Below are 26,491 nucleotides of genomic sequence, written 5' to 3' on the forward strand. Positions count from 1 at the left end.
GACATATCGGGTGTGGCATGCATCCTCTATACCATCTGGGGATGTTCCAAAACATAGATCAACAGGAAGTCTCGCCTCTCTGCCAAACACTTTGTGCTATTGTACGCATGGACCAAGCAGGGAACATGCTGGCTCCAGCTATGTTTCTTCTCCCGACCAAGCGTGCTAAGCATGGAGATCAGCGTTCTGTTAAACCTTTCTGGCTGCGGGTCTCCCTGCGGGTGATAGGGAGTAGTCCGTGACTTGCGTATCCCCATCAGATGCAGTAGTTCCTGGATCAATCTGCTCTCAAAATCCCTCCCTTGATCGGAATGGATCCTTGATGGCAGTCCATAATGAACAAAATATTTCTCCATCAGAGTCTTAGCCATTACTTGGGCTTTCTGGCTTTTAGTTGGGAAAGCCTGAGCATACCTTGTAAAATGATCTGTGACTACCAAGACATTAGCTATGCCCTTGGAGTCAGGCTCCCTGGAAAGGAAGTCCATGCAGACTAGATCCATCGGCCCATGGCTGACAATCTGGTGCAATGGAGCAGCTTTCTGTGGAGGGGTCTTGTGAGCAACACACTCTGCACAGTTCCTGATGTACTCTTCCATATCCATTGACATCTTTGGCCAAAAGAATCAGCTACGAAGAAGGTCGATAGTTCTCTCCTGCCCAAGGTGTCCCAGATCATCATGTATGACTCGCATGACCATCGGCCGAACTCCCTTGGAAGGACAAGCTGACTGACCGTTTCTCCAGATGGTTTCTTACTGTAACGGTACAGCAATCCATCTTTCATGGAAAGCTTCCCTATTTCTGGATTCTTTGACACTTCATCAGGCCACTGTCCATTCTTGACAGCTTGGATGGCTGGTCCAATGGCTTCATCTCCTTCTTGAGCTTTCTTGAGACTCTGTTTTGACATGAGCTCAAGCGATTTCAAGTTCATATGCATTGGATATGCATACAGGTCAGGAACACAATGTGAGGATGCCCCTAGCTGCGTAACATATACAGGTGTCAAGTGATCAGGTTCTGGTAAACAGACTTGCTGACAAATAGTCTTGACACCAGACTGCGGTATAGTCACCCAGACGTTGTCATCCACATCTGGGGTGTTCCGTGACAACAGGTCGGCGTCGATGTTGTGTCGACCTGGATGATACTGGATGTCAAACTCATACGTCGACAGGGCAGCTAGCCAGCGATGTCCTACTGCATTAAGCCTGGCTGTTGACAACACGTACGTAAGCGGGTTGTTATTGGTACGTACTGTGAATCTTGCCCCATACAAGTAGTCATGGAATTTGTCAACTCCTGCCCACTTGAGAGACAAGAATTTGAGTTGGTGTATGGGATAATTTCTCTCAGCTGTGCTCAGCTTTCTGCTTGCAAAAGCTACTGGCCGCAGGCCTTCAGGATACTCTTGGTAAAGTACTGCACCAAGACCCTTCAAGCTTGCGTCAACATGCAGAGTGTATGGCTTTTGTGGGTTGGCAAATGCCAAGACAGGTGCATGGGTCAGGCAATGGATAATCTGGTGGAACGCATCTGTGCATGCTTTGTCCCATCTGTTTCCAAAGGGCTCTGACTCTTTCAAGTAGACTTTGTTGACATCAGGGGCTTGCTTCTTTCTCTTTTGGTTAGGAGCATAACCCTTGGTGAGCTCAGTCAACGGTCGAACGATTGCAGAATAGTTCTGGATTAATCTTCTGTAATAGCCGCAAAACCCTAAGAATGATTGCAGTGTCTTCAGGTTTGTTGGCATAGGCCAGGTGGTAACAGCCTCTATCTTTTCTGGATCTGGGGCGACACCGTCAGCAGATACTATGTGCCCCAGGTACTTGACTCTGGGCAGACAGATCTGACACTTGTCGACTGAAAGTTTGAGTCCTACCTCCCCAAGACGATCTATGACCTTGAGCAGTCTCTCTTCGTGTTCTTCAAGAGTCTTTCCGAAAACAATCAGATTGTCAAGGTACACTAGCACTTGTAAGAGGTTCATGTCTTCAACGGCCTTCTCCATTAACCTCTGAAAGGTTGCTGGAGCTCCTGTGATGCCTTGTGGCATCCTCTCAAACTGGAAAAAGCCTAACGGACAAATGAATGCCGTCTTCTCTTTGTCTTCTTCAGACATGGCAATCTGGTAGTAGCCTGAATGCAGATCAAGCACAGAGAACCACTGACTCCCTGTCAAGGCGTTCAGTGCGTCCTCAATGCACGGGGTGGTATACTGATCTGGTACTGTTCGGCTATTCAACAGTCGGTAATCTATGCACATCCTGACAGTGCCATTTTTCTTCCGAACAACAACTATCGGGGATGCATAGGGACTTCTTGACTCTTTTATGATCCCTGCCTGTAGCAGCTCTTGTAAGTGTTGTCTCACATCTTCAATGTCTGCTGGGGCCAATCGACGTGATCGTTGACGGAAAGGCCTGGAATCAGACAGCCTAATTCTGTGCTCCACCCCTTTTGCTAACCCCACGTCCCACTCATTCATTGAGAAGACATGAGACTTCTGGGCTAGTTTCTGACGCAGCCTGTTCTTCCATTTTTCAGAGATGGGAGAGTCTCCAAAGTTTATTTTGCTCGCATCAAAGTTGGAGGGAGCTGTCTCTTTCGGTGGAATGGTAGAAACAGAATCAATGTGAAACACACTGCCAATCACTGTTCCCACAGGTATAGAAATCTCTCTTGTAGACTCATTCTTGACTAGGACTTTGAAACTATTAGCGTCTAATGCCCCACTGGCCATCACCATGGGAAGGATAAACACATCAGCAGGTAGAGTGACTGCTGGCGAGAAATCCATCATCAAGATTTCCTGCTGCACAGGCTTCTTCAGTTCCACCTTGCACACAACTGGTGCATCACCGTGTGGTGGTAAAGTCAAAGGGCCTGGACCCATCCATCGGACACGACCAGCCTCATCATCCTCCTCGACGGGAACAGCAACACCTTTGCGTACAGGTTGGCCTTCATTGACACGAAAGCCCAGTGCCTGCGTGACATCAACACCATTGTCCTTGCATTGGTTCACCAAGCGTCTGTCATGGCTAGCATTGGTACCTATAATGACAGAGGTATTGTCTTCAGCTCGTGGACTAGGGCATATGAGGGCTAACACTTGACTCACTTAAGCCCCACAATGATAGATCAGATACTGGCTGAATGGGGAATCAGACAAGTATTTCTGATACCAGTGTTCAAAAATCATCACCTGGGAACCACTATCCAGTAAAGCAGTACAGGGCTGCCCATTAACTTTCAGTGGGACCAGGCTAGGCGGCCCAACCAGCCCATCTGGAATGCTCACATTTTCTGGCACGTCTGCAGCACTATTCTTGACTGAACAGTTCATGGTGCTAGCAGTGGCATCACCAGATGATTTGTTGGTCTTAGACAACTTCAGGGCTTGAATTAGTCTTTTGATAACTTTAGCCTGGTTTTCTGGATTCTGACATTTCCCTGCGAAATGTCCATTCTCTCCACACCGATAACAAAAATGTTCCTCTGAGACTTTGAGTGATCTTTGTGAAGCGCTAGCAGCTAGCTTTGATATCTTTAGGGATGAAACAGCTGCTTGTGGTTCAGCCACATTCTTTCTGAACTTCTGCTGCAAGCGCTTTAACTGTTTTTTCACTGCAGTTATCTCACTGTCAGAACTGCACTCCCTAGATACAGCATTATGGGGAGTCTGATCAGTGCTAGCGAGTGTATCTTGAATTGGCTTAGACACAGCAGCAGCCACTAATGACCTGAGCTCCTTCATCTCAGACTTCAAATTCTGAATTTCAGTTTGCTTTTCATCAACTTCCTGCTTTACATATGCACTTTGCACAACAGGATGAAGCTTTTTCCTTGAGGCTTCATATTCTTCCTCTGTACGAATCACCTTTAACAGTTGGAGAAAAGAGGGTGGCTTATCTTTTCTCTCCCTAAGCCGAAGATTAATCAGCATCAGATCAGAAACGGTAGCACCACGCAACAACTGATCTAGCCTTACTTTGTCAGCACAACCAGGAGGAAGACCACCTCTCTGCACGACCCGGTTTAACGTCTGTTCTAGACGTCTAAGGAAGTCAGAGAGCTTCTCAGTTGGTTGTTGCTGCAACAAATGAAAAGTAAAATACAACTCCTAGCCTGTTTCTGCTGTCCCAAAAGCATGTTCAAGTGCCTCCAAGCAGGCTTCAGGGCTAACGTCAGGATTGCCAGCATGTGCTGCTTGGACAATCTCAAGCGCCAGGCCCCTAAGACTCTCCATCAGTTGCCATCTTTTCTCTTTGAGAGAGCAATCACACTCTTCCACCATGAGTCGTGCTTGGCTCAATCAGTGGTCAAACTGCTCCTCTCCAGCTGGGGTGGGCAACAACCCCGAAAAGGTTCATAAGCGGCGATAGGTTCCATGCTCACTTGAGGACTTACTCTTGTCAAGTATCTCACTCACAGCTCGCAAAATAGCTTCTGTTGACTTAGCAGCAATATCTCCTTCTGGGAACAATGTGCACTGTTCATCTATGGGCTTGTCTTTAGCCTGCTGTGGTCCAGACGACCCCTGACCTTGTGCACTAGCTTGAAGACCTTCATCATCAATGGGGAACACTTCAAAGGGAACCATGTCTCTCTTCACGGCCTCCTTGTATTCACACAAGACAAGAAATCTGTTTTGCCGCAAGCTTAATGTTCGGCCTATGACACACACACGTCCCAGACACTGTTTGCATAGTCTCTCAATAACTGCTGCAGTTACAGGGGTTGGACAATGAAACTGAAACACTTGGTTTTAGACCACAATAATTTATTAGTATGGTGTAGGGCCTCCTTTTGCGGCCAATACAGCGTCAATTCGTCTTGGGAATGACATATACAAGTCCTGCACAGTGGTCAGAGGGATTTTAAGCCATTCTTCTTGCAGGATAGTGGCCAGGTCATGACGTGATGCTGCTGGAGGAATACGTTTCCTGACTTGCTCCTCCAAAACACCCCAAAGTGGCTAAATAATATTTAGATTTGGTGACTGTGCAGGCCATGGGAGATGTTCAACTTCACTTTCATGTTCATCAAACCAATCTTTCACCAGTCTTGCTGTGTGTATTGGTGCATTGTCATCCTGATACACGGCACCGCCTTCAGGATACAATGTTTGAACCATTGGATGCACATGGTCCTCCAGAATGGTTCGGTAGTCCTTGGCAGTGACGTGCCCATCTAGCACAAGTATTGGGCCAAGGGAATGCCATGATATGGCAGCCCAAACCATCACTGATCCACCCCCATGCTTCACTCTGGGCATGCAACAGTCTGGGTGGTACGCTTCTTTGGGGCTTCTCCACACCGTAACTCTCCCAGATGTGGGGAAAACAGTAAAGGTGGACTCATCAGAGAACAATACATGTTTCACAATATCCACAGCCCAAGATTTGCGCTCCTTGCACCATTGAAACCAACGTTTGGCATTGGCAGGAGTGACCAAAGGTTTGGCTATAGCAGCCCGGCCGTGTATATTGACCCTGTGGAGCTCCCGACGGACAGTTTTGGTGGAAACAGGAGAGTTGAGGTGCACATTTAATTCTGCCGTGATTTGGGCAGCCATGGTTTTATGTTTTTTGGATACAATCCGGGTTAGCATCCGAACATCCCTTTCAGACAGCTTCCTCTTGCGTCCACAGTTAATCCTGTTGGATGTGGTTCGTCCTTCTTGGTGGTATGCTGACATTACCCTGGATACCGTGGCTCTTGATGCATCACAGATGTGCCAGCAAGACGTGCACCAACAATTTGTATAATGTTGTGTGCATTGCAATATTTTGAGCAAAACTGTGCCCTTACCCTGCTAATTGGACCTTCACACTCTGCTCTTACTGGTGAAATGTGCAATTAATGAAGATTGCCACCAGGCTGGTCCAATTTAGCCATGAAACCTCCCACACTAAAGTGACAGGTGTTTCAGTTTCATTGTCCAATCCCTGTACATCTTCTTGCATGAGCACCAAGACTGCATGAGCCTCATCTACGGACTCACCTTGGCACCAACCCTTTAACTCTAATACTAGCTCGTCTCGAGTTCCCATGTTAAACAGAAAAAATTTCACTATTTACAGATTCAACAGAATACTTTTCACAAGATAAATGCACAAAAACCAAGAAACCCACAGAATAATCCTAATCCCAGCGGTGCCTCCAATTTATGTAGCGCCTCTCTAGAATGTACAGCTATAATGAGAGGTGGCTAACCTGAGTTCTTTTAAATATTCAAATAACCTGGGGCTTCACTAAGAAACAACACAATGTCCCTTTAGAAAACAGGTATTTACCTTTTAAATAATGGTCTCATTTACCTTCAAATCACTGGTTAAGCATAACATGTATTAACTAATACAATTATAATATCAAAACAGTCAATAAACACACCAATTAATTGAAAAATATATAGAACATTTACGTAGAAAAATAGAAGGAATTATTTACATCTTCTTTTCAGTTTCTTTTGAACCAATAAATGCATTCAACATAAAATAAAAGTGGCAAACTTAAAATCTCCTATGGGCCCCAATAATTAACCTAAAGCCGGCAATAAAACAAAACAAAATAATACTCAGGTCCACTCATTGCAGGCCTGAACGCTGCTCGGGAACGCTGTAGCCTAAAACAAATGGCCGTTTCACCTCAAGGGCAAAATAAAAAGTGGTACCTTTTGCTGATGGAGTTAACCACTCACAGTCAAGGACGGCAGGAGAAGAAGATGAGAAGAGGCCATTCACGTGGATAAAGAGGGTAAACACGCAGCAGACGATGCAGGCACAGTCCTCACATGCAGCGCTGTCCGGCTCCGTCGGCTCTCTGTCCTCATCATCAGCTTACAGCTTCACGCAGGCTCTGCTAATGGAGTTCGCAGGTTGCTAGTTTCTTAGCATGGCACAGGCGAAAGCACTAGCCACTGGATTAGCAGCTCACTCGGCTAACGTCAGTCTTCGGTTGAGTTTTCCACTCAAACTCACCAACTTCACCACCATTCGGGTTTCTTAAAGAGTCCTTGTTGAGCACTTTCACCGAACGATGATAAAAGCTGGCTTAACAGTCCATACTGCACTCCTGCATCTCCTTTGCTCGTCTCTCTCGAACTTTTCTCTCGCTCTCTCCACAATGCATCCCTCACGTTCTTCCTCACCTCATTTCCTGTCCATTGACCTAAGGTGTGATTACTTCTTTTACAAAAGGTTACAGGTTACAGAAATAAAATATACAAACTTTTGTACATGTCTTTTTCTTTTTTAAACAAAATCAAATATCAACCCTCTTTTCGCTGTTTAATAAATTTTTAACAAATACTATTTATGAACTATGAACTTATTTATTTCAACATACATTACATGAACAAATTTCAACAGGGTTACAGCTGGATAGAGGAACAAGGAGATGTGGTCAGACTGTCCGAAGTGGGGGCAGGGGCAGCTTTATAAGTGGCCTTCACATCGCTGTATGTATGATAGGAAAGAAAGGAGGCTGAGGACTAGTGAGTGTCAGAACCGCTATCCTGGATGAAACAACAAAAATCCATGAATACATCAGGAAGATAGCCACAAAGGATCATGTGCTTAGTGAATACCTCAGGCAGCAGAAACATGAAAAAGCATGATAGAAGAAGTGGCTGATATAGAAAAATCCTACCAATGGCTGGATAAAGCTGGACTGACAGACAGCACAGAGGCACTAATCATGGCTGCACAGGAACAAGCTCTGAGCACAAGATCAATAGAGGCTGGGGTGTACCACACCAGGCAAGACCCCAGGTGCAGGCTGTGCAGAGATGCCCCTGAGACAATCCAGCACATAACAACAGGGTGCAAGATGCTAGCAGGCAGGGCATACATGGAACACCATAACCAAGTGGTTGGCATATTATACAGGAACATCTGTGCCCAGTATGACCTGGAAGTCCCGAGGTCAAAATGGGATATGCCCCCAAGGGTGGTTGAGAATGACCAAGCTAAGATCCTGTGGGACTTCCAGATACAGACAGACAAACTTGTGATGGCTAACCAACTGGACATAGTAGTGGCAGACAAAGTAAGAAAGCCATAGTGATAGACGTTGCAGTACCAAGTGATGGCAACATCAAGTAGAAAGAACACGAGAAGCTCGATAAATACCAAGGGCTCGGAGAAGAGCTCAAGAGGATGTTGAAGGTGAAGGTAACAGTGGTCCCTGTGGTAATCAGAACAAGTGACCCCGAAACTGGGAGAATGGCTCCTGTAGATTCCAGGAACAAAATCCAAGATCTCTGTCCAGAAGAGCGCAATACTGGGAACAGCTAAGATACTGGCAGGACCCTCAACCTCCCAGGCCTCTGGTAGAGGACCTGAGTTTGGAGGACAAAGACCACCCACAGGGTGAGCTGGAATTTGATTTATTTTTTATACATAGATGTAATCTGTAATTCTGGCATGGTAATTTTAAACAGTTTTGGTTGTTTTTTTTTTTGTTTTAGTGTTTTTTTTCTTTCTTTGTTTTTTAAGTTGGCTTTAGAAGTAAATTAAATTTGTGGTTTTAAAGTTTCAAACTGCTTCAAAGTCTTTCACAGGTTGTATTGCTCCACGATCAGATAACAGTTAACAGTTCATTAGGAGCCAGCTTGTCATCTCCATCTGCAGCTGTCTATATTTGGTGACATGACTGTTCAGGGGCCTCCCTCAGATCTGTTCATGACTCAGGCAGATGTTTTCTTTTATTCTTTAAAGTAGTGGAGTAAATGTCATGGAGTGTGTGTCGTCTCCCAACCGTGATTTGTCCCTTTAATGCAGCAGCAGGTTTTGGGGTCAGATGAGAGGAATGAAGTACTCGCAGTAGATGTTTACGGCTGAGGTTTTCCTGTCAGATCATCGCTGAGTTGGCGCGGCTGCAGGATGTTGTTGTGTTTGTCTTCGTCGTGTTGTTGCTCTTCTTGTGGTTTTTACTCTGCTGATGTTCAGCTGTACACTCTGCAGTAACCTCAGGTCCTGTAATACACACATCTACTCACAGCGCTGCAGTTCGTTAGTGGAGTACTTTCCATTTGTGCTGCATTGCAGTTTTACTGCTCTGCAGCGGGATGATGATTTAAGAAAACAAAGAGTCTTTTAAACTTATAAAATCAGTCCAGTGGAAGCAGAGTTGCAGTCTTACATGCCTCTCTGCAGCTTCCCCCCAAAACCCCATCCCCACAGAGTTGGTGCCTGCTCCCAGACCACCCAAAAACAAACCTAAAATCAGCAAAAAACGATTTAAGCATAAAAATGAAAAAAACAATAAATAATACAGCTTCATCAACACCAAAGAGTAAAACAGTTAAATGTGGATATAATAAACATTAGGTCTCCCTCTTCCAAGTCCCTGTTAGTAAATTATTTAATAATTGATCAATATGTTGATTTATTCTGCCTTACAGAAACCTGGTTGCAGCAGGATCAATATGTTACTTTAAATGAATCAACACCCCTGAGTCACGCTAACTGTCAGAATGCTCGAAGCACAGGTCGAGGAGGAGGAGTAGCAGCAATCTTCAATTCCAGCTTATTAATTAATCAAAGACCCAGACAAAAGCTGTGTCCTAATTCAGGGGCTACATCCTTCGATGGACCCGTCCTACGTAGACCGGGTCCTTCGCAGCCCACGAAGACCGCAAAGGCCGGAAGTGAGTGGTTGTGAAATTGGGCGGTCTAGCCTTCATATCTGCGTCACCTGCCCTCACCTCAGCATAGCTCAACCGTGCAACCGTGACAGCTGTGGAAAAGCAGCTGGTTAAATGGAGAACGAACTTTTGCTCCATTTTGTGGTTTAATTTTAAATATTTAATTCAAAATAAGCTGTTAAAACAAGCATAACACATTTCAACATCAAGGAATACAGCTGAGCGAATGATTAATTTCCAACTATATTAAGTGAGACATTAATCTTGAATAAAACTATCCAGTTATGATGCTTACTTTATTCTTAGCTAAACTGATTTGCTCATGAACAAATAAAACACTGAAACAAACCAAACATCAGCCGTTAGAGATCATCTTAGTCAATTATAACTGTGTTTAACTTCCACTCAGCAGCGAAAGCCAGCAGGGGTTTGAAAAGGATATGCCGGGACTCGGGCGTTCTCTCCAGCTAAAGCGAGCCCCGATAGCCCGCTCAGCTGACAGCTAGCGAGGTGACCTGCTGGCAGAGCAGTGGCAACGGACAGCTCTGAAAACAGCGGAGCACTTTTTGTAATTAAGCGCTATCTTGATAAAATGAGCTGATATTTGAGGTTTACACATTGACATTCTCACCTGAAAACATCTTAAAAGTTTATTTTGTTTCACAGAAACAGTCATTTTTCAAACTTTTTGGCCACTGTCCTCCGCCATTGTTGTGTTTGACTTTTGATGCGCAATGAATCATGGGATATGGTAGGCCACGAAGGATACACCGAACCCATCCTTCAAATTCGAGAAAAGAAGGACACATTCATCGACCATATTTGGAGAAGTCTTCAAATTTGGACAGCCTTCGTCGCCTCGCTGTGACGTAATCGGCCTACAAAAGCGGCCTTCGAAGGATGCGGCCCCTGAATTTGGACACAGCTAAAGTTTTTTTTTTTTCATTTTTGGCCACAGCAGCTTTTTGTGACAGTGGAGAGAGACAGGAAATGGGGAAAAGATACAGGGGAGGTTCACACGGGCAAGTCGGCGCTGGGCCGGGAGGCGAACCCGCGCCGCCCGCACCGCAACGCGGCGTGTGTATATGGTCGCCGGCTTCACCACTAAGCCACCCAGGTGCCCCGGACACAGCTAAAGTTTTAATTCTTTTGAAAGCCTGACTCTTAGTCTTGTCCATCCTAATTGGGAAATTCAAAAACCTGTTTTATTTGTTACTGTCTATCGTCCACCTGGTCCTTACTCAGAGTTTCTGTCTGATTTCTCAGACTTTTTAACTGATTTAGTGCTCAGTTCAGATAAAATAATTATAGTGGGTGATTTTAACATCCATGTAGATGCTGAAAATGACAGCCTCAACACTGCATTTAATCTATTATTAGATTCAATTGGCTTCTCTCAAAATGTAAAGGAGCCCACCCACCACTTTAATCATACTCTGGATCTTGTCCTAGAAAACTGAAGACTTAACAGTATTCCCTGAAAGCCCCCTCCTGTCTGATCATTTCTTAGTAGCATTTACATTTACTTTAATGGATTACACAGCAGTGGGGAATAAGTTTTATTACAGCAGAAGTCTTTCAGAAAGTGCTGTAACTAAGTTTAAGGATCTAATTCCTTCATTATTATGCTCTTCAGTGCCATGTGCCAACACAGTGCAGAGCAGCTACCTAAACTCTGCTCCCAGTGAGGTCGATTATCTCGTCAATAGTTTTACATCCTCACTGCGTACGACTTTGGATACTGTGGCTCCTCTGAAAAGGAAAGCTTCAAATCAGAAGTGCCTGACTCCGTGGTAAAATTCCCAAAGGCACAGCTTAAAGCAGATAACCCGAAAGCTGGAGAGGGAATGGCGTCTCACTAAATTAGAAGATGCTCATTTAGGCTGGAAAAAGAGTTTGTTGCTCTATAAAAAAGCCCTCCTTAAAGCTAGGACATCTTACTATTCATCATTAATTGAAGAAAATAAGAACAACCCCAGGTTTCTTTTCAGCACTGTAGCCAGGCTGACAAAGAGTCAGAGCTCTGTAGAGCCGAGTATTCCTTTCACTTTAACTAGTAGTGACTTCATGGATTTCTTTACAAATAAAATTTTAGAAATTAGAGAAAAAATTATTCATAACCATCTCAAAGATTTATCTTCATGTTCAGCTGCTTTCAGCACTGCTGGTATTTGTTTAGACTCTTTCGCTTCAGTTGATCTTTCAGAGTTAACTTCAGTAGTTACTTCCTCCAAATCAGCAACATGTTTCTTAGATCCCATTCCTACTAGACTGTTCAAAGAAGTCTTTTCAATTATTGATGCTTCAATCTTAAAAATGATCAGTCTGTCTATATTAGTTGGCTGTGTACCACAGGCCTTCAAGGTGGCTGTAATTAAACCGCTACTTAAAAAGCCATCACTGACCTCCTTCCTAGGATACTTAAGAGTAGAATGGGAGGCAGAGCCTTCAGCTTTCAGGCGCCTCTTCTGTGGAACCAGCTTCCAGCTTGGATTCGGGAGACAGACACCCTCTCTATTTTTAAGATTAGGCTTAAAACTTTCCTTTATGATAAAGCTTATAGTTAGGGCTGGATCAGGTGACCCTGAACCATCCCTTCAGCCCCAACTGGTCACAGCAGATGACTGCCCCTCTCTGAGCCTGGTTCTGCTGGAGGGTTCTTCCTGTTAAAAGGGAGTTTTTCCTTTCCACTGTCGCCAAGTGCTTGCTCATAGGGGATCGTTTTGACTGTTGGGTTTTCTCTGTATTATTGTAGGGTCTTTACCCACAATACAAAGCGCCTTGAGGCGACAGTTTGTTGTGATTTGGCGCTATATAAATAAAATTGAATTGAATTGAATTGAATTGAATTGACCCGGCTGTCTTAGCTAATTATAGGCCAATCTCCAACCTTCCTTTTCTCTCAAAGATTCTTGAAAGAGTAGTTGTAAAACAGCTAACTGATCATCTGCAGAGGAACGGTTTATTTGAAGAGTTTCAGTCAGGTTTCAGAATTCATCACAGTACAGAAACAGCGTTAGTGAAGGTTACTGTTAGGTTCGGACCACCGTTGAATAAAGAAAGACACAGAAACCCGTAGTTATCTTTTAACCTGCAGGGAGAGTCTCAGTCAGCTCACACTTGTGTGCGTGTCTGAAAGAGAGTCTGACCTCCTTCTTCCTGCCGGCTCTTTTATTTTAGCATCACGTGGGTGTGTGGGGGTGTGTGTATGTGTGTGTGACGTCAGGAAACAGGCGTTACCTGCTTTCCTCTCCTGGAGGGTTAGGGTGTGCGTGAGTATGTTTTGTGCTTACAATCTGATGGTCATGTGCATGTTTATGATGAACACATTGTGATACATAGAAAAACAGTTAAACGTTTATCTATTCTAACAGTTACCAATGATCTTCTTACAGCCACTGACAGTGGACTCATCTCTGTTCTTGTCCTTTTGGACCTCAGTGCAGCTTTGATACTGTTGACCATACCTTTTTATTACAGAGATTAGAGCATACTATAGGTATTAAAGGTACTGCAGTGGTTTGAATCATATTTATCTAATAGACTCCAATTTGTTCATGTAAATGGGGAGTCTTCTTCACACACTAAGGTTAATTATGGAGTTCCACAGGGTTCTGTGCTAGGACCAATTCTATTTACATTATACATGCTTCCCTTAGGCAGTATTATTAGAAAGCATTGCATCAATTTTCATTGTTATGCAGATGATACTCAGCTTTACCTATCAATGAAGCCAGATGACACACATCAATTAGTTAAACTGCAGGAATGTCTTAAAGACATAAAGGCCTGGATGACCTCTAATTTCCTGCTTCTAAATTCAGATAAAACTGAAGTTCTGGTGCTCAGCCCCACAAATCTTACAAATATGGTGTCAAACCAGATCAATATTTCTAAAATTAGAAACATCCTTCCTCAGACTGATACTGAAAAGCAAATGCAATGCATTTATTACTTCTAGGCTGGACTATTGTAATTCATTATTATCAGGCTGTCCTAAAAGCTACATGAAAAACCTTCAGCTGATCCAAAATGCTGCAGCTAGAGTACTGACAGGGACTAGAAAGAGAGAGCAGATTTCTCCAATATTGGCTTCTCTTCACTGGCTCCCTGTTAAATCTAGAATAGAATTTAAAATTCTTCTTCTTGAATAGGGTCTTGAATAATCAGACCTCACGGTACCATGTCACCTCAATAGATTACTTTGCTCTCAGACTGCTGGCTGTGGTTCCTAGAATACTTAAGAGTAGAATGGGAGGCAGAGCCTTCAGCTTTCAGGCCCCTCTTCTGTGGAACCAGCTCCCAACTTGGATTCAGGAGACAGACACCCTCTCTATTTTTAAGATTAGGCTTAAAACTTTCCTTTATGATCAAGCTTATAGTTAGGGCTGGATCAGGTGACCCTGAACCCTCTCTTAGTTATGCTGCTATAGGCCTAGGCTGCTGGGGGGTTCCCATAATGCACTGAGTGCTTCTTTTCACTCTGTTTACCCCACTCTGCATTTAATCATTGGTTATTATTAATCTCTGGCTCTCTTCCACAGCATGTCTTTTGTCCTGTCTCTCTCCCTTCAGCCCCAACTGGTCACAGCAGATGACTGCCCCTCCCTGAGCCTGGTTCTACTGGAGGTTTCTTCCTGTTAAAAGGGAGTTTTTCCTTCCCACTGTCACCAAGTGCTGCTCATAGGGGGTTGTTTTGGCTGTTGATTTTCTCTGTATTATTGTAGGGTCTTTACTATTTCATGCAACACTGTTAGATTTTTTAAGTTTTCCTTGGGCTTTTTGATAGTATGAAAGCTCTGTCAGAGTTTGTAAACACTCTGTCCTGATTCGCTGCTTTTGTTTGTCAGAACCTTCAGAGTGATAGATGATGACAACAACCGCACACTGGATTTCAAGGAGTTCATGAAGGGGTTAAATGAATATGGAATCATGATCGAGAAGGACGAGGCCACAGCACTGTTTCAGCAGTTTGACCGTGACGGGAGCGGGACCATTGACTTTGATGAGTTCCTCATCACTCTGAGGGTAAATCAGACCAACAGCAGGGGAGGGAGAGAGGAACACTTCCCATCAATCAGCCAGAACTAAAAACTAACCTCAAGGTCCTCCTTCCATACATTTTCCACAAATCTGGTTTTCAGTGTTCATGTTTCTGAGCAAAAAAACTGCTCTGTGAACACTAGAAGTATGACAGGCCTGTTTTTATCTACAGTCAATGTGACTAATTGCCGATTGTCTGTTTCAAACCACCGAATGACCTGTTGTGCAGTAAACTGGACTGAACTGAATCTTCATGCTGAAATTTCACTTTCTCTTAACTGCAGCCACCGATGTCCAATGCCCGTAAGGAGGTGGTCATGCAGGCGTTTCGAAAGCTGGATAAAACAGGTGATGGGGTGATCACCATTGAAGACCTGCGGGGTGTTTACAATGCCAGGTACCACCCCAGGTATCAGAATGGGGAGTGGACAGAGGATCAGGTCTTCAGGATGTTCCTGGACAGCTTTGACTCTCCGTATGACAAAGATGGAAAGGTAATGAGCTCCTGATGGGAACACTGGTTAGGTGGTTTCAGTGATGAGTTTGTGTGTGTGAAGTTAGTGAATGTGGCTAACAGATCTTTTGCTCCTGCACTGAAAGATGTTTTAGGTATAAAGCTTTTGTCAGCACTGATGAAGCTGTGTGCTCCTCTCTGAAGGTGACCCAGGAGGAGTTTATGAATTATTACGCTGGTGTGAGCGCCTCCATCGATACGGATGTCTACTTTATTGTGATGATGAGAAATGCCTGGAAACTCTGACTTAGCGTTTTGCTGGTAAACATGCTCTGTGGTGTTCAGGTGGTGGTAGGAGGGTGGCGAATGTTTCTGTTTCAAGGTGTTTTCCATTATAGAAAAGTCATTGATTATATTTTCCTCACCAGGCAACCTGGAAATGCTCTGGAGGGTGTATTGTATGGTTTCTACTGTTAAAAAAGACACCTTAAATATTTTCCAATAAGATGGATTCAAAGAACCATACAAATACAAAATCAACAGTAAAATAGTTTGGTAGACGTTAGCTTCATCTTTCTGTCTTTATCCTGTTAGTCCACATGCTGTAGGCTGCTTTACTCTGACTTCTTCCTGCAGTTCACTTTAACCAGTCATCTATCATTTTAACCAACCATCTTTCTCTCTTTGGGTTTCTGGATGTAAACAAACTCCTGTGCAAACAAACACAGCCTCGCTGTTTCCACCCAGAGATGAAACTCAGTCAAAGGTCATCTGAGGCCTGATCTTTTGGCTCTTAGTCTGTATTTTTACATCTGATTACCTTTGTCTTTTAAACTTTGGCCACATTTTACAGGAACATCTGGCATTATAATATCATATACATTATGGAAAATGTGGAAAAGAATTAGAGATGATTAAAATCTATCTATCTATCTATCTATCTATCTATCTATCTATCTATCTATCTATCTATCTATCTATCTATCTATCTATCTATCTATCTATCTATCTATCTATCTATCTATCTATCTTTTAGTTGAAGGACAGATTCCCAATGAAAATCTAACAGGCCTAATGAAACTTAATGGCATTTGATTACCTCTGTCTAAAAGATACATGGCTGTTTAGATCACTGCCTTATTTTGACTTTCCAGAATTTTTATGCATAAATCCAAATTGACCTAAAACAGATGACTGGAAAACACAGTGGTATAACCTTTTTTTTTTTAAACTGAGATATGCTCTGGATGAATGGATGGATGGATGTTGATCAGGTGATGCCGACTCTTGGGTTTGCTCAGTTTCCTTTTATGCTTTAAAACCACTTAAAGTGAAACCAGCTGCTGTCTGATCTTCCTGATGAACTGATTAAAGCTGACCTCTTCTTCCTCTCTGCTGTTTGTCTTTGTAGTAAAACTTTGACTCAGTGTGTTGCCTGTCTTAATGCCATCTGTATTTATGCTGTCATTAAAGTAGATTTCTTCTACTTGACAGGTGACCAAAGACGAGTTCGTGAATTATTACTCTGGAGTCAGCGCCTCCATCGACAGCGATGTCTACTTTATACTAATGATGAAAAATGCTTGGAAGCTCTGAATCAAAAATAAAACTACAAATTGATTATACTGGGAAACACCTCATGGCTCAATTAGGATACATTCGTATTTTATGATCATCATGATGTGTTACTTTGGTCAGATCTGTAGCTTAAATTCAGATAGAAATCATGTTCCTCACAGTTTAGTCTGACTTTTGTCATTTTTGTATTACATTAACATTGTTTTGATCATTAATTAAATGTAGGTGGACATGAGGAAACAGCAGGATTTAATTTTTTACTTTATTATAATATACATTGATATGTATTGTGATTAAATAAAAACAATTCCACAATGCATCAACACGAGTACAATCTAACATTACCATAAAGTATGTACGTTGCATTTAGTACAGATTACAATCAGATTTCTTGTTTCTGAGTATAAAGTGTACATTCCTGTATTTGTTTCAGACAATGCTGTGAAGAAATGTGAGGTTGGTTGTGTCAGATACTGAAGCAGCAGCATTAGGTTTGGCATCTCCATGTCTTCAAACAGAAACAGTTGCGTTGCTACAGCAATGCGTCCACAACCCACCTACAGACAGCTGAGCGTGCTCGGACATGACGCACATGACTGCTCAGAAGTTGTAGATAACTTTAAAATGTCCTGTTTTGAGAAAGCACATCTGATTCAGTCAGTTATAAATGGAGGAAAATTAGAAATAACAATTCATGAAAAAATAGTAAATTGTTTATAATTATTTTAATGGAATATCTATGTAGGTGTACAGAGGCCCATTGTTCTAATGGCACATGATGCTATTGAACGTAGTTTTATAATATTAAGAGGCTTATTGATTATTAGAAAAACCCTTTTACAGTCATGGTGGTACACCTAAAAACATTTATGGTAATTATAGAAGTGCAACATTTGGCTTGTTGAATTTCTAGAGCATCAGCCTCTGTAGCTGTGAATAAAGCTTTAAAAGTAGAACTTTGTTCTGAGCCCGGTCTGTGTGTTCAAGTACAAAGAAATGAAGGTGATGCAAACAAAACACTGGTGAGTACTTCTCCCTCAACAGAACGCTGCCAGGGCCACACAGGACGGTTGTTGCCTGGCAACCACATGCTGTATTTCCCTGGCAGCTGGTGAATGGTTGTTGTAGGTTGCTGGCAGTTGCTTTGAGAGTGATTGCTAAAGCCCCAGTCATGCAGGCCTGGAGACCTGTACAGTAAGTGACTCAGTGGCATGTGCTGTTTGCTAGGGAAAAATGTGTATTTCCGACCCGGTTGGTGAGTGGTTGGGGCAGCGTGCTAGTTGGTGAAAATGGTCTCAAAGAGGTATAGTCCATTACCAAAAACCTTGTGATTGCTTTGGTCACTAGCAGATTGCTGCAGTCACCCCTATTTTCCATGGAAGTTGCTGACTTGTCTGCAACTACTCGCCAAGCAATAGTGAAACTGAAAAGTCAGGCCCAAAATGGAAACAGAAAATTCCCCTTCAAAGTAAAAGCTGTGTCTTTTAAAACATGTTGGTAGAAACAGCAAGGCACAACTTTTACTCTGAATACAAATATTTTCTGTTTCCAATTTGTGTTGCACTTTCTCAAGTCTCATTGCCACTCAGAAAGTAGTTGGGGAGTGTTTGCAGACAAGTTGGCATCTTCCATGCAAACTGCAGGCAATCACAGCAACCTGCTAGTGACCAAAGTGATGAGCTTTTTAGTGCAGCACCCTGTTTGTAACCAATTTCACCCTGACACAGCCAGCAACCACTTGCCAACCAGTCAGGTATGCACATTTTTCTCTAGTGTCAGGTTGTCAGGGGGTCGCTGAGTGGTCTCTAGGCGTGTGTGACTGAGGCCTAACTGCAAATTTTGGAGACCCAGGTGGGTGGCCGAGACTGGAACTCCCTACATTCTATGCATGAATCAATTTCCTGAATCCAGATTAATTTGTGATATTTCTTGGAAGAATCAATAGGATCTCTTCCAGTTTTTCTTATTTCTGTTTGATATGAATTTGTAAGAATGTGATGTGAAATATTCAATCTAAAAATGATAAAGAATCCTTCTAAAACTTTCAGACCTGGATTGAATGCAAAAGTTAATTGCTTGTAAGTTTAAGTCTGGTACTTCTGGTAATTTTTTCATCCAAATCCATCCATTATTTTTGTAATTAAAAACATAGTGGAAAAACAAATAACCAACCCAACACAAAACCTTCTGAAGTACATCAGAGTCTGTAGATTTAGAAGCAGATCCTCAAGTGGTAACTTGTTCTTATGTTTAAAAGTCAGGCTGTTGTGTTTTGGGAGGGGAGTAGTACACACTTTTGTGTCCTGCACTATTAATACAAGCCAAATGTGTTACCACTTTAATTTAAAAGGTTTACTAACATGATTGGAGAGTTTTCCCAATAATGAATCAAACTTTGGTGCTTGCTCATAGGGGGTTGTTTTGACTGTTGGGTTTTCTCTGTAATTACTGTAGGGTCTGTAGGTTCTGTTTGTGGTGATTTGGTGCTATATGAATAAAATTTAATTGAATTGAGCTTTTAGGGTGATAAACTTGCATTACTAACACAATGTGCTGTTGGTTGCTGAAAATTGCCCTCTGCTGCCTATGTAGATATTCCAATAATAACTTTAGGTACTTCATGATTCAATTATTCAAATATAATCATTTACATAATTTATGATCAGTTTAAGAGTAGATTAAAGCAAATTAGCATTTCCTTCAAAAACAAGGTAACTTCTAAGTAACCCCAAACATCTGAGCAGTATACTATGATTCAGTGCTACAGGTGAGCTTTAGGAGGCTGTTTGACCTGCATGGTGAACGCTGCAGCAAGAGTTTTAGTTCTCAAAGAGTTTAGGTGCAGATGAGTTCAGATACAAGCAGCTTTAAATGACCTCACTTGTGTCTTCTGATATTTTGGTTCAAGAATGAGAAAAAAAATGAGATACAGATAGGTGACAAATGGAAAAATCTGATATGTATGAGTGGAAACATTCATTCAGATGTTCTTATACTGGAATCTAATGTGTGCTATCTCTATGAGAATGAGCATTGAGATTGTCCTGAGCAACACCCTGAGCTGGAGTTTAATTAAATTAATTTCTACACTATCTAGAGAAGTCATGGAGTCCTTCAGAATGTAGTCATGTGACTCACGGTTGAGATTTTGCTAGAGTTCTTTTAGGTCCTTTTAACCAGTAAAAATGTTCTAGCAGTATTTTGGGTAGTTCTTCTTTATAGCGTCCTATAGATCTTTCTGTGGTTCTCTGGTTAATTGTAGTGGATGTTTTTGTTATCCTTTGGGCTGCTTTTGGACACTGAGAAGGTACTCAGCATCCTTTAGGGAGTTCATGATTATGCCCAGGAGGTATCAGTGATCTTTTATGTGATTATAGTGGCCCCAAGCAGGAGGTTCTATGAAAATTTTAGATATTTCTTGTGGTTCTTTAGATGAGTAAAGTAGGAGTTTTGATCTAGCCACCAGTTCGGTGCCTTGACTGATCTTTAAGTTGGATATTTTGGAAGAGCATTGGGTGATTCTAGATGCTGTTTCTTTAGGTGAGCCCCACTCTTAGATATAAGATATACTTTAATTTGTCACTCATCTGTAAACTCAAACTGTTTACGACCTTCCAGACAGCTAACTCAATTCGGTTCTTTCTATAGAAACTGTAATGCTGATCTAAAAGATGAAGTGATCATTTAACCAGTGGGCTGCCTGGAAGGTTGTGTTATCTTAAAATGACTATTCTATGATTTGTAGTAAAACATGCAAAAACACAGGTATATATTTCTAGGATTCCTCCAACTGCAGACGAGTACATGTGGAGTGGAGGTGTGTGTGTAAAAAACATTTATGAGTACACAGTTGGACTCAAAGCAACAAAGTACATCCTATATTTCAGTAGCTGCAGATCAATGGTCTGCTCTTCTGAAAGCTACATTTTGGATTACAAAGGAAGGAGACTTTCCCACCTAATTAGCTCTGGTTTCCAGACTCATTTTTGTTTAGATTTCCACCATTTCTGAGAGGAATCTTTGGAATCAGAGATAAATTTTTAACATAGCATTTTGCCAATGCTCACATTAAATATGACACTCTCACTAATAATATCCTTGAAAACCCATTTTTTGGTCCCAGCAGGGGGCCAACTTGTATAGAGATTCTAAACCAATTTGTTTTTGGTTGAAACACTGGTGCAAAAGGCGCAAAATTATGTTCATGAACCAGAAAAGTACCCATTCCATTTTAGTGGCAAAGGGGTATGAGAGTCTCCAGTCATGCTAGCAGCTGTGCTTTAAAAAGAACTCAGTACAGCTGAGAGAAAAGTAATGGACATGCTTACGTAATGAACTGAGGATGTGTGAGACTGCAAAATGATATCACTGTTCATCCTGAAGGGAACATGATTTCTGACCCAAAAGTCATAGCAAAAGCTGAATAATTTTTATGGATATTTGCTACAGAACACTAAGATATTACACTCCTGGTGGAGCTAGAGGACATGCCAAAGATTGCAAAACTCAGGGATTTATCCTCTAAGAGATATGGGTAAATGGGAATCCATTCAGTAGATGCTGAGATACTGTACTAGTAATTTGGGTAAAGTGAACCAACTTTTAGCAGTCCATCCAGTGATTTTCTTTTGTGGTAAATTTGACAATGATAATGTTAAATGTCATGGTGGCATCAGAAGAAAGTCAGAGAAAAACCTGGTGGTAGTTTTCATTCTCTGGACTGAGGTTATCGAGGTGAAATCCAGATGAAATATTCAGTTGTAGATGGACCGATCCTCACATAAAGGCAACATTTTTGTCATTTTATTCTTTTGGATTGTTCTCATGAATTTGGAAACTCTTTGGTTTAGAGCATCCTGAAGTTTGATAAGTTCAGCTTCTGGTCCTGTTGGCTCACCACCTACTTGGTCTTATAGAAGCTGGACATGGTGACATAGGCATCCTCCTGGTGATTTACTCCAAACACCTCAAGCTCATTTCCTTCAATGTGCAGCTCAGGCTGCTCAGGTCTGTCATCAAGCTGGAGGATGTCAACAGGGGATGGACTGTTGCTCAGCAGGCTGTCCTCGGCTTCAGATGAGCTCCTGCTCAGCAGCGCGGAGATCTCCACTTCCTCTGTGCTGGCGCTGGTGGTGCTCCGGCAATCCGAGCTCTGAGTGGAGCAGGGTTCACTCGACTGTGCACTGTCAGCAGCAGGAGCAGAAGGACCAATCGAAGGCTCTGTTTCCTCACAGGCTGTTTTCTCCACGGGGTCGACTTTGAGAGCACTGAACACCTCAGGCCTGAAGGTCAGCAAGAGAGGCTGCAAAACCAGAATGACATCATGTTCATCTATGGCCAATCAAAAGCTCCATGTTAAGTAAACATGTCCTTAACAACTAAATACCCTAGTTCTTACTGTTTTTTAGTACAGCAGATAAAAGCAGTATGATATGGCACCTCTGTTTGGTTGTTTTAGGAACATAAAAGAATTTGGCACTCATCACTTTGCCAAATAGCCAAACCAACGAGTTAGTTAAATGTCTCTTTCAGACAGCTAATTTTTGTCTTTCTTATCAGTCATACTGAAAGTTTTATGGCAAAATGATTTTTATAAACCTGCAGGGCACTGATGCATTTTGCCCTGATATACAATCCTTAATACAACTCCTGGTTTCCCCCAGCCTTTAAACAACTTTATTTTCCCTGACAGAATTGTCCTAAAGGGATTAATGAAGTTTAATTTAATCTATCTCTCTAACAACCACAGCGGTCAAGAGTGGAAAGTTAGAATCAATCCAAGTCATAGTTATAGTTGATGCATTGCTCACTGGAAGCACAAACTGTGCTGTAAAATACTGGAGTCCCTGCTCAGAATTAAAAAACAAAACAATAACAGATTGTCTGTGCCATCTTTTCAAACTGTTTTCAACAGTTCATTTTTATAACCTGGTATGCTTAATATGGCCAGGCTGCAGGTAGGAGTCAGTAAGCATGTAGGTCTACTTCAATAAATATAAGTATCATGAGTTTGTTTATGGCACAACGTTTATGCCACAGTTTTGACTATAATTGCTGCTTGGTAGGTGTGAGGCCGCCTGAACTCTCATCTAAGCATACTGCACCATATACAAAGACAACATTGACTGTAAAGTTTCCTTTGTGATTTCTACAGCTGACTTTCCTACACTGGAACATGCCTTTTTGAAACCAGTCAATGGGGGGTTTTTATCTGTCGGTAAAATAACTCGCCTTATTTGGCTTGCAGATCTGCACCAGAGTCTGTTTAGGATGTGGGATGCTCGGCCACATGTGGGTAAATACACTAGGAGGGAAAAAGAAAGAAACATTAGAAAAGAAAACAAACTACACAGATTTTCTGATAAAAATGAGATGCCATACTTCTTTTTCCAGAGGACAATCACACTGAAGGCCACCAACAGCACAGAGACCAGACACAGTATGACTTGGTACACTTCCATCTGCTCTTTGCTGGCCTGCTTTTGGTATTTTTCTTCAGGAAGGAGAACAGGACAACTCATTGTTTTCAGTGTTTTAGAAAAGGTAATGCAGCAGAACTAGAGTTCTTACCAGTCGGGCTAAGGAAAGCGAATGTTTCGCTCCATTCACTCCACGTGCCCTGAAGTTTCTCTGGGAGTGATCGCACTTTGACATAACACTTTGAGCATTTTTCGAGGTGTTTCATGTCGATCTGTATGAAGTCCTGTGATGAGATGTTCTGAATCTGTGGTCAGAGAGAAAAAAAAAGAATGAGTCATTACCGAACATTTTTAAATATTGTTGATAAAAAAAAGTTTGGTTTTTTTTGTGTTGAAGCACATCCCACTCAGAAGTTTTACTGAGATCCTGGTGATCCAAAACAGGAGGACAGTCACAGCTCAGGGTGTTCTCACACCTAACATTTATGGTCTGAACTTTTTTCTTTTGATCTGAACCAAAATAGGAAATTCCCGAAAGGTAAACACCGGTCAGAAAAAGGCTGATTTGGGTTTGGATGAAACTTAACTGTGGTTCAGATCTAGAATGAAACTTTGATTCAAATAATTTGAACTTTGGAAATCTGTTTGAACAGGAGGGGAACCAGGTGCATTCTACCAGAGCAAAGTAAGATGAGGACCTGGTTACAGGAGCCTTCAGAGACTCCTGTTGGTTTAACTGGGCAAAGCACTCTCAGTGCCAGCTGACCCTAAAAGCCTTACTATAAAACTCACAAGGGATTGTTTAAGGTAAAAAAGGAGCAACACTCTGTAGGAAAAGAGAAAGTATATCTGATAGGTAAAACCTGAAAGTAGAGTAAGCTTTAGGGGTGATATTTTAGGTCACAGTACCGTGGTTTTCTCTGCTGTCCTGATATGAAACTGGAATAACTGGTTTTCCACTTTCAGGTAGTTGTTGCGATATGGTATCCGAATCTGAATCTTAGCCTGGTTAGTCTCTTCATTGAAGGTGATGTTAAACACCTGAGGACTCATTGGTTTAACTGCAGGGACACCACACACAGACAGCGTCAGGCAGGTAGATCAGATCATATGGTCTCAAAATTTCCCATAAAAAATATGCTGTTGAATTACAGCTCATCTGCATTTCCACACCAACAAAAGAGAAATAAACATGAAGTCAGACAGGCAGTGCAGAGGTGGCTGTTCACCAGTCAGCTATTGATGTTTATTAGTTTTTACCAAGTCTGCAAGAATAACCAGATGCCATGTTTACCAATTTTTTTCAGGTCAACCTTTTGTAAAATCCTTCCTCCTCCCTTTAAGTGGATGGTCAGATTTATCTCGATCACAGGGGTCAGAACTTTGGAGCTGAATGTGTCACCGGATGACTCCATACAAACCCTTTTGTCGTCAACGTAGTCATGGTAACTGAACAAAAGAGCAGTGATCTGCATCAGCAACTCAATCTCCTTGGACATGCAGCACAGTATAGAACACAACATCAAAGGTTTACCATAGGGTCATCCTCTCAATACTGTTGCCTCCATCACCTCCATTGTCTTCATCGTCCACATTGTCGTTTCTGCCTTCAAGCAGCTTGCAGGTCAGATTGCATCTTTCTAACATGATGTGAGAGATGCAGCTGATTCTGGGTTCTGAGAGGAAAAACACTTTCAGACATTACTCCATGTACACTGGTCAACAATGTTTTTGCTGCCTGGGGAAAAATACCTGGTATGCTGATCCCAAATCTATAACCAGAATTTCTCTAGCATGTCAGGTTCTTGAGTTATGCACATGTCAATATTTAGCTAATGTATTGCTGTACTGGCGCTTCTCACACAAATGTAGAGTGTGCTAAAATTTTCTAATTTTGAAATTGAACAGAATTTAGCAATAATTTGGGTGATTTGAGGTACTGAATCCAAATATGGTCATTAAAATTCAATCAACTAAAGTTTAACTGCCAATATTGAGGATCAAGAATGCCAGAAATTTTCAATGTCTTATAGTGACTGCTTTGATCTGTAAAAACAAAGTTTCAGTGCTACACCCAGTGATGGAATAGTGTTTCTGGGGCAGCCGAAAGTGATGCTAAGCTTAAAGCTGGGATCTTTGATGACCCTAAGTGCGTGAGCTTATTAGAGACAAAGACTTTCCATCTAAGCTCAGGCCCCTTGAACTAAGAGCACGGGAATCATTTGTTCAGGTGGGACAGAATTTCTTGGGCAACCACAAAGTCACAAACTATGAAGAACTAGTTGACGACCTGCTCATATCATTCACACATGGGTTGCAGAAAGTCTCTTAAGATTCACTTCCTTCACTCTCATCTTGACTTTTTTCCACCCACTTTGGGTGATGTGAGCGATGAGCATGGTGAAAGGTTCCATCAAGATATCTCTGAAATGGAGACCAGGTACCAGGGGCACTATAACACAAACATGATGGGTGACTACCGCTGGTTTCTACAGAGTCAAACTTCGTGAAGCACAAGAGCAAGTGTTTGTTACACTTTTGAACTGTTTAGGCAGACTGACTGTGGACTGTATTGGTTTGAGATTCCTCATATGATTGATTTGGTATCTGTCTTTTTTTTAAAAGATATTTTTTTGGCCTTTATTTGATAGTGTTCCAGTGGAGATAGACAGGAAGGCGGGGAGGAGAAATGGGGGGAAGACACGCAGCAAATGGGACTTGAACCTGCGCCGGCCACACAGCCAAGCGGCATACATCCTGAGCTTTCCTGGTGCCCCATCTGTGTCTTTTTTTCACCAGTTGTATGTTCATGGTGTAATTTTCTAATAAAATCATTGACGTTTAGTTTGGCGATTGGCATTTATTGGCATAGTTACTTAACTCAAGATCCTGATGTGCTAGAGAAATTCCGTTTGCATCTTTGGAATCAGCGTACCGAAATTAGTAAAAAATCAGTTGTTTTTCCTCAGGTAGCAGACATTTTTTTTTTTTGACCATTGTTATTGAGCATTGCATTCTGGCCTTATTTTTGTTTTTATTTTTCCTGTTTTATTCATTTTTCTAAAAGGGTTGATACATATACTACAAACCGGATTCCACTTTAATTTGTCACTCATCTGTGGAGGTGCCAACATCTAATATTTTATTCAGAATAGAACACAAATCACAGATCAAAAGTTTAAACTGAGAGAATGTATCATTTTAAGGGAAAAATATGTTGTTTCAAAATTACATGGCATCAACAAATCCCAAAAAAGTTGGGACAAGGCCATTTTTACCACTGTGTGGCACCCCCCTTCTTCTTACAACACTCAACAGACGTCTGGGGACAGAGGAGAC

The 26,491-nt window shown here is 42.1% G+C and overlaps 2 protein-coding genes across 5 annotated transcripts in view; one reads left to right on the forward strand and one right to left on the reverse strand.

Annotated features, from left to right (window-relative positions):
- The window catches only part of capslb (calcyphosine-like b), a 29,195-nt gene extending 12,108 nt beyond the window's left edge, over positions 1–17,087 (forward strand). Inside the window, exons 3-6 of one of the 4 annotated variants that reach the window (XM_030743050.1) lie at positions 14,509–14,686; positions 14,986–15,195; positions 15,360–15,476; positions 16,650–17,080. In XM_030743050.1, the coding sequence (XP_030598910.1) occupies positions 14,509–14,686; positions 14,986–15,195; positions 15,360–15,461 (490 nt within the window). In that variant the 3' untranslated portion in view covers positions 15,462–15,476; positions 16,650–17,080. Of the gene's footprint in view, positions 1–14,508; positions 14,687–14,985; positions 15,196–15,359; positions 15,477–16,649 lie in introns of all 4 variants that reach the window. The other 3 variants (XM_030743047.1, XM_030743051.1, XM_030743048.1) reach the window with 3 other exon arrangements.
- il7r (interleukin 7 receptor) overlaps positions 17,021–26,491 on the reverse strand; it is a 36,232-nt gene continuing 26,761 nt past the window's right edge. The window contains exons 3-9 of the mRNA XM_030743046.1: positions 24,687–24,828; positions 24,447–24,601; positions 24,062–24,213; positions 23,304–23,457; positions 23,115–23,226; positions 22,965–23,037; positions 17,021–22,035 (exon numbers count right to left, since the gene is read on the reverse strand). Coding sequence (XP_030598906.1) covers positions 21,634–22,035; positions 22,965–23,037; positions 23,115–23,226; positions 23,304–23,457; positions 24,062–24,213; positions 24,447–24,601; positions 24,687–24,828 — 1,190 coding nt within the window. The 3' untranslated portion in view covers positions 17,021–21,633. The remainder of the gene's footprint in view (positions 22,036–22,964; positions 23,038–23,114; positions 23,227–23,303; positions 23,458–24,061; positions 24,214–24,446; positions 24,602–24,686; positions 24,829–26,491) is intronic.

This window comes from Archocentrus centrarchus, chromosome 12, assembly GCF_007364275.1.
Source record: "Archocentrus centrarchus isolate MPI-CPG fArcCen1 chromosome 12, fArcCen1, whole genome shotgun sequence".
Lineage (NCBI taxonomy): Eukaryota > Metazoa > Chordata > Actinopteri > Cichliformes > Cichlidae > Archocentrus > Archocentrus centrarchus.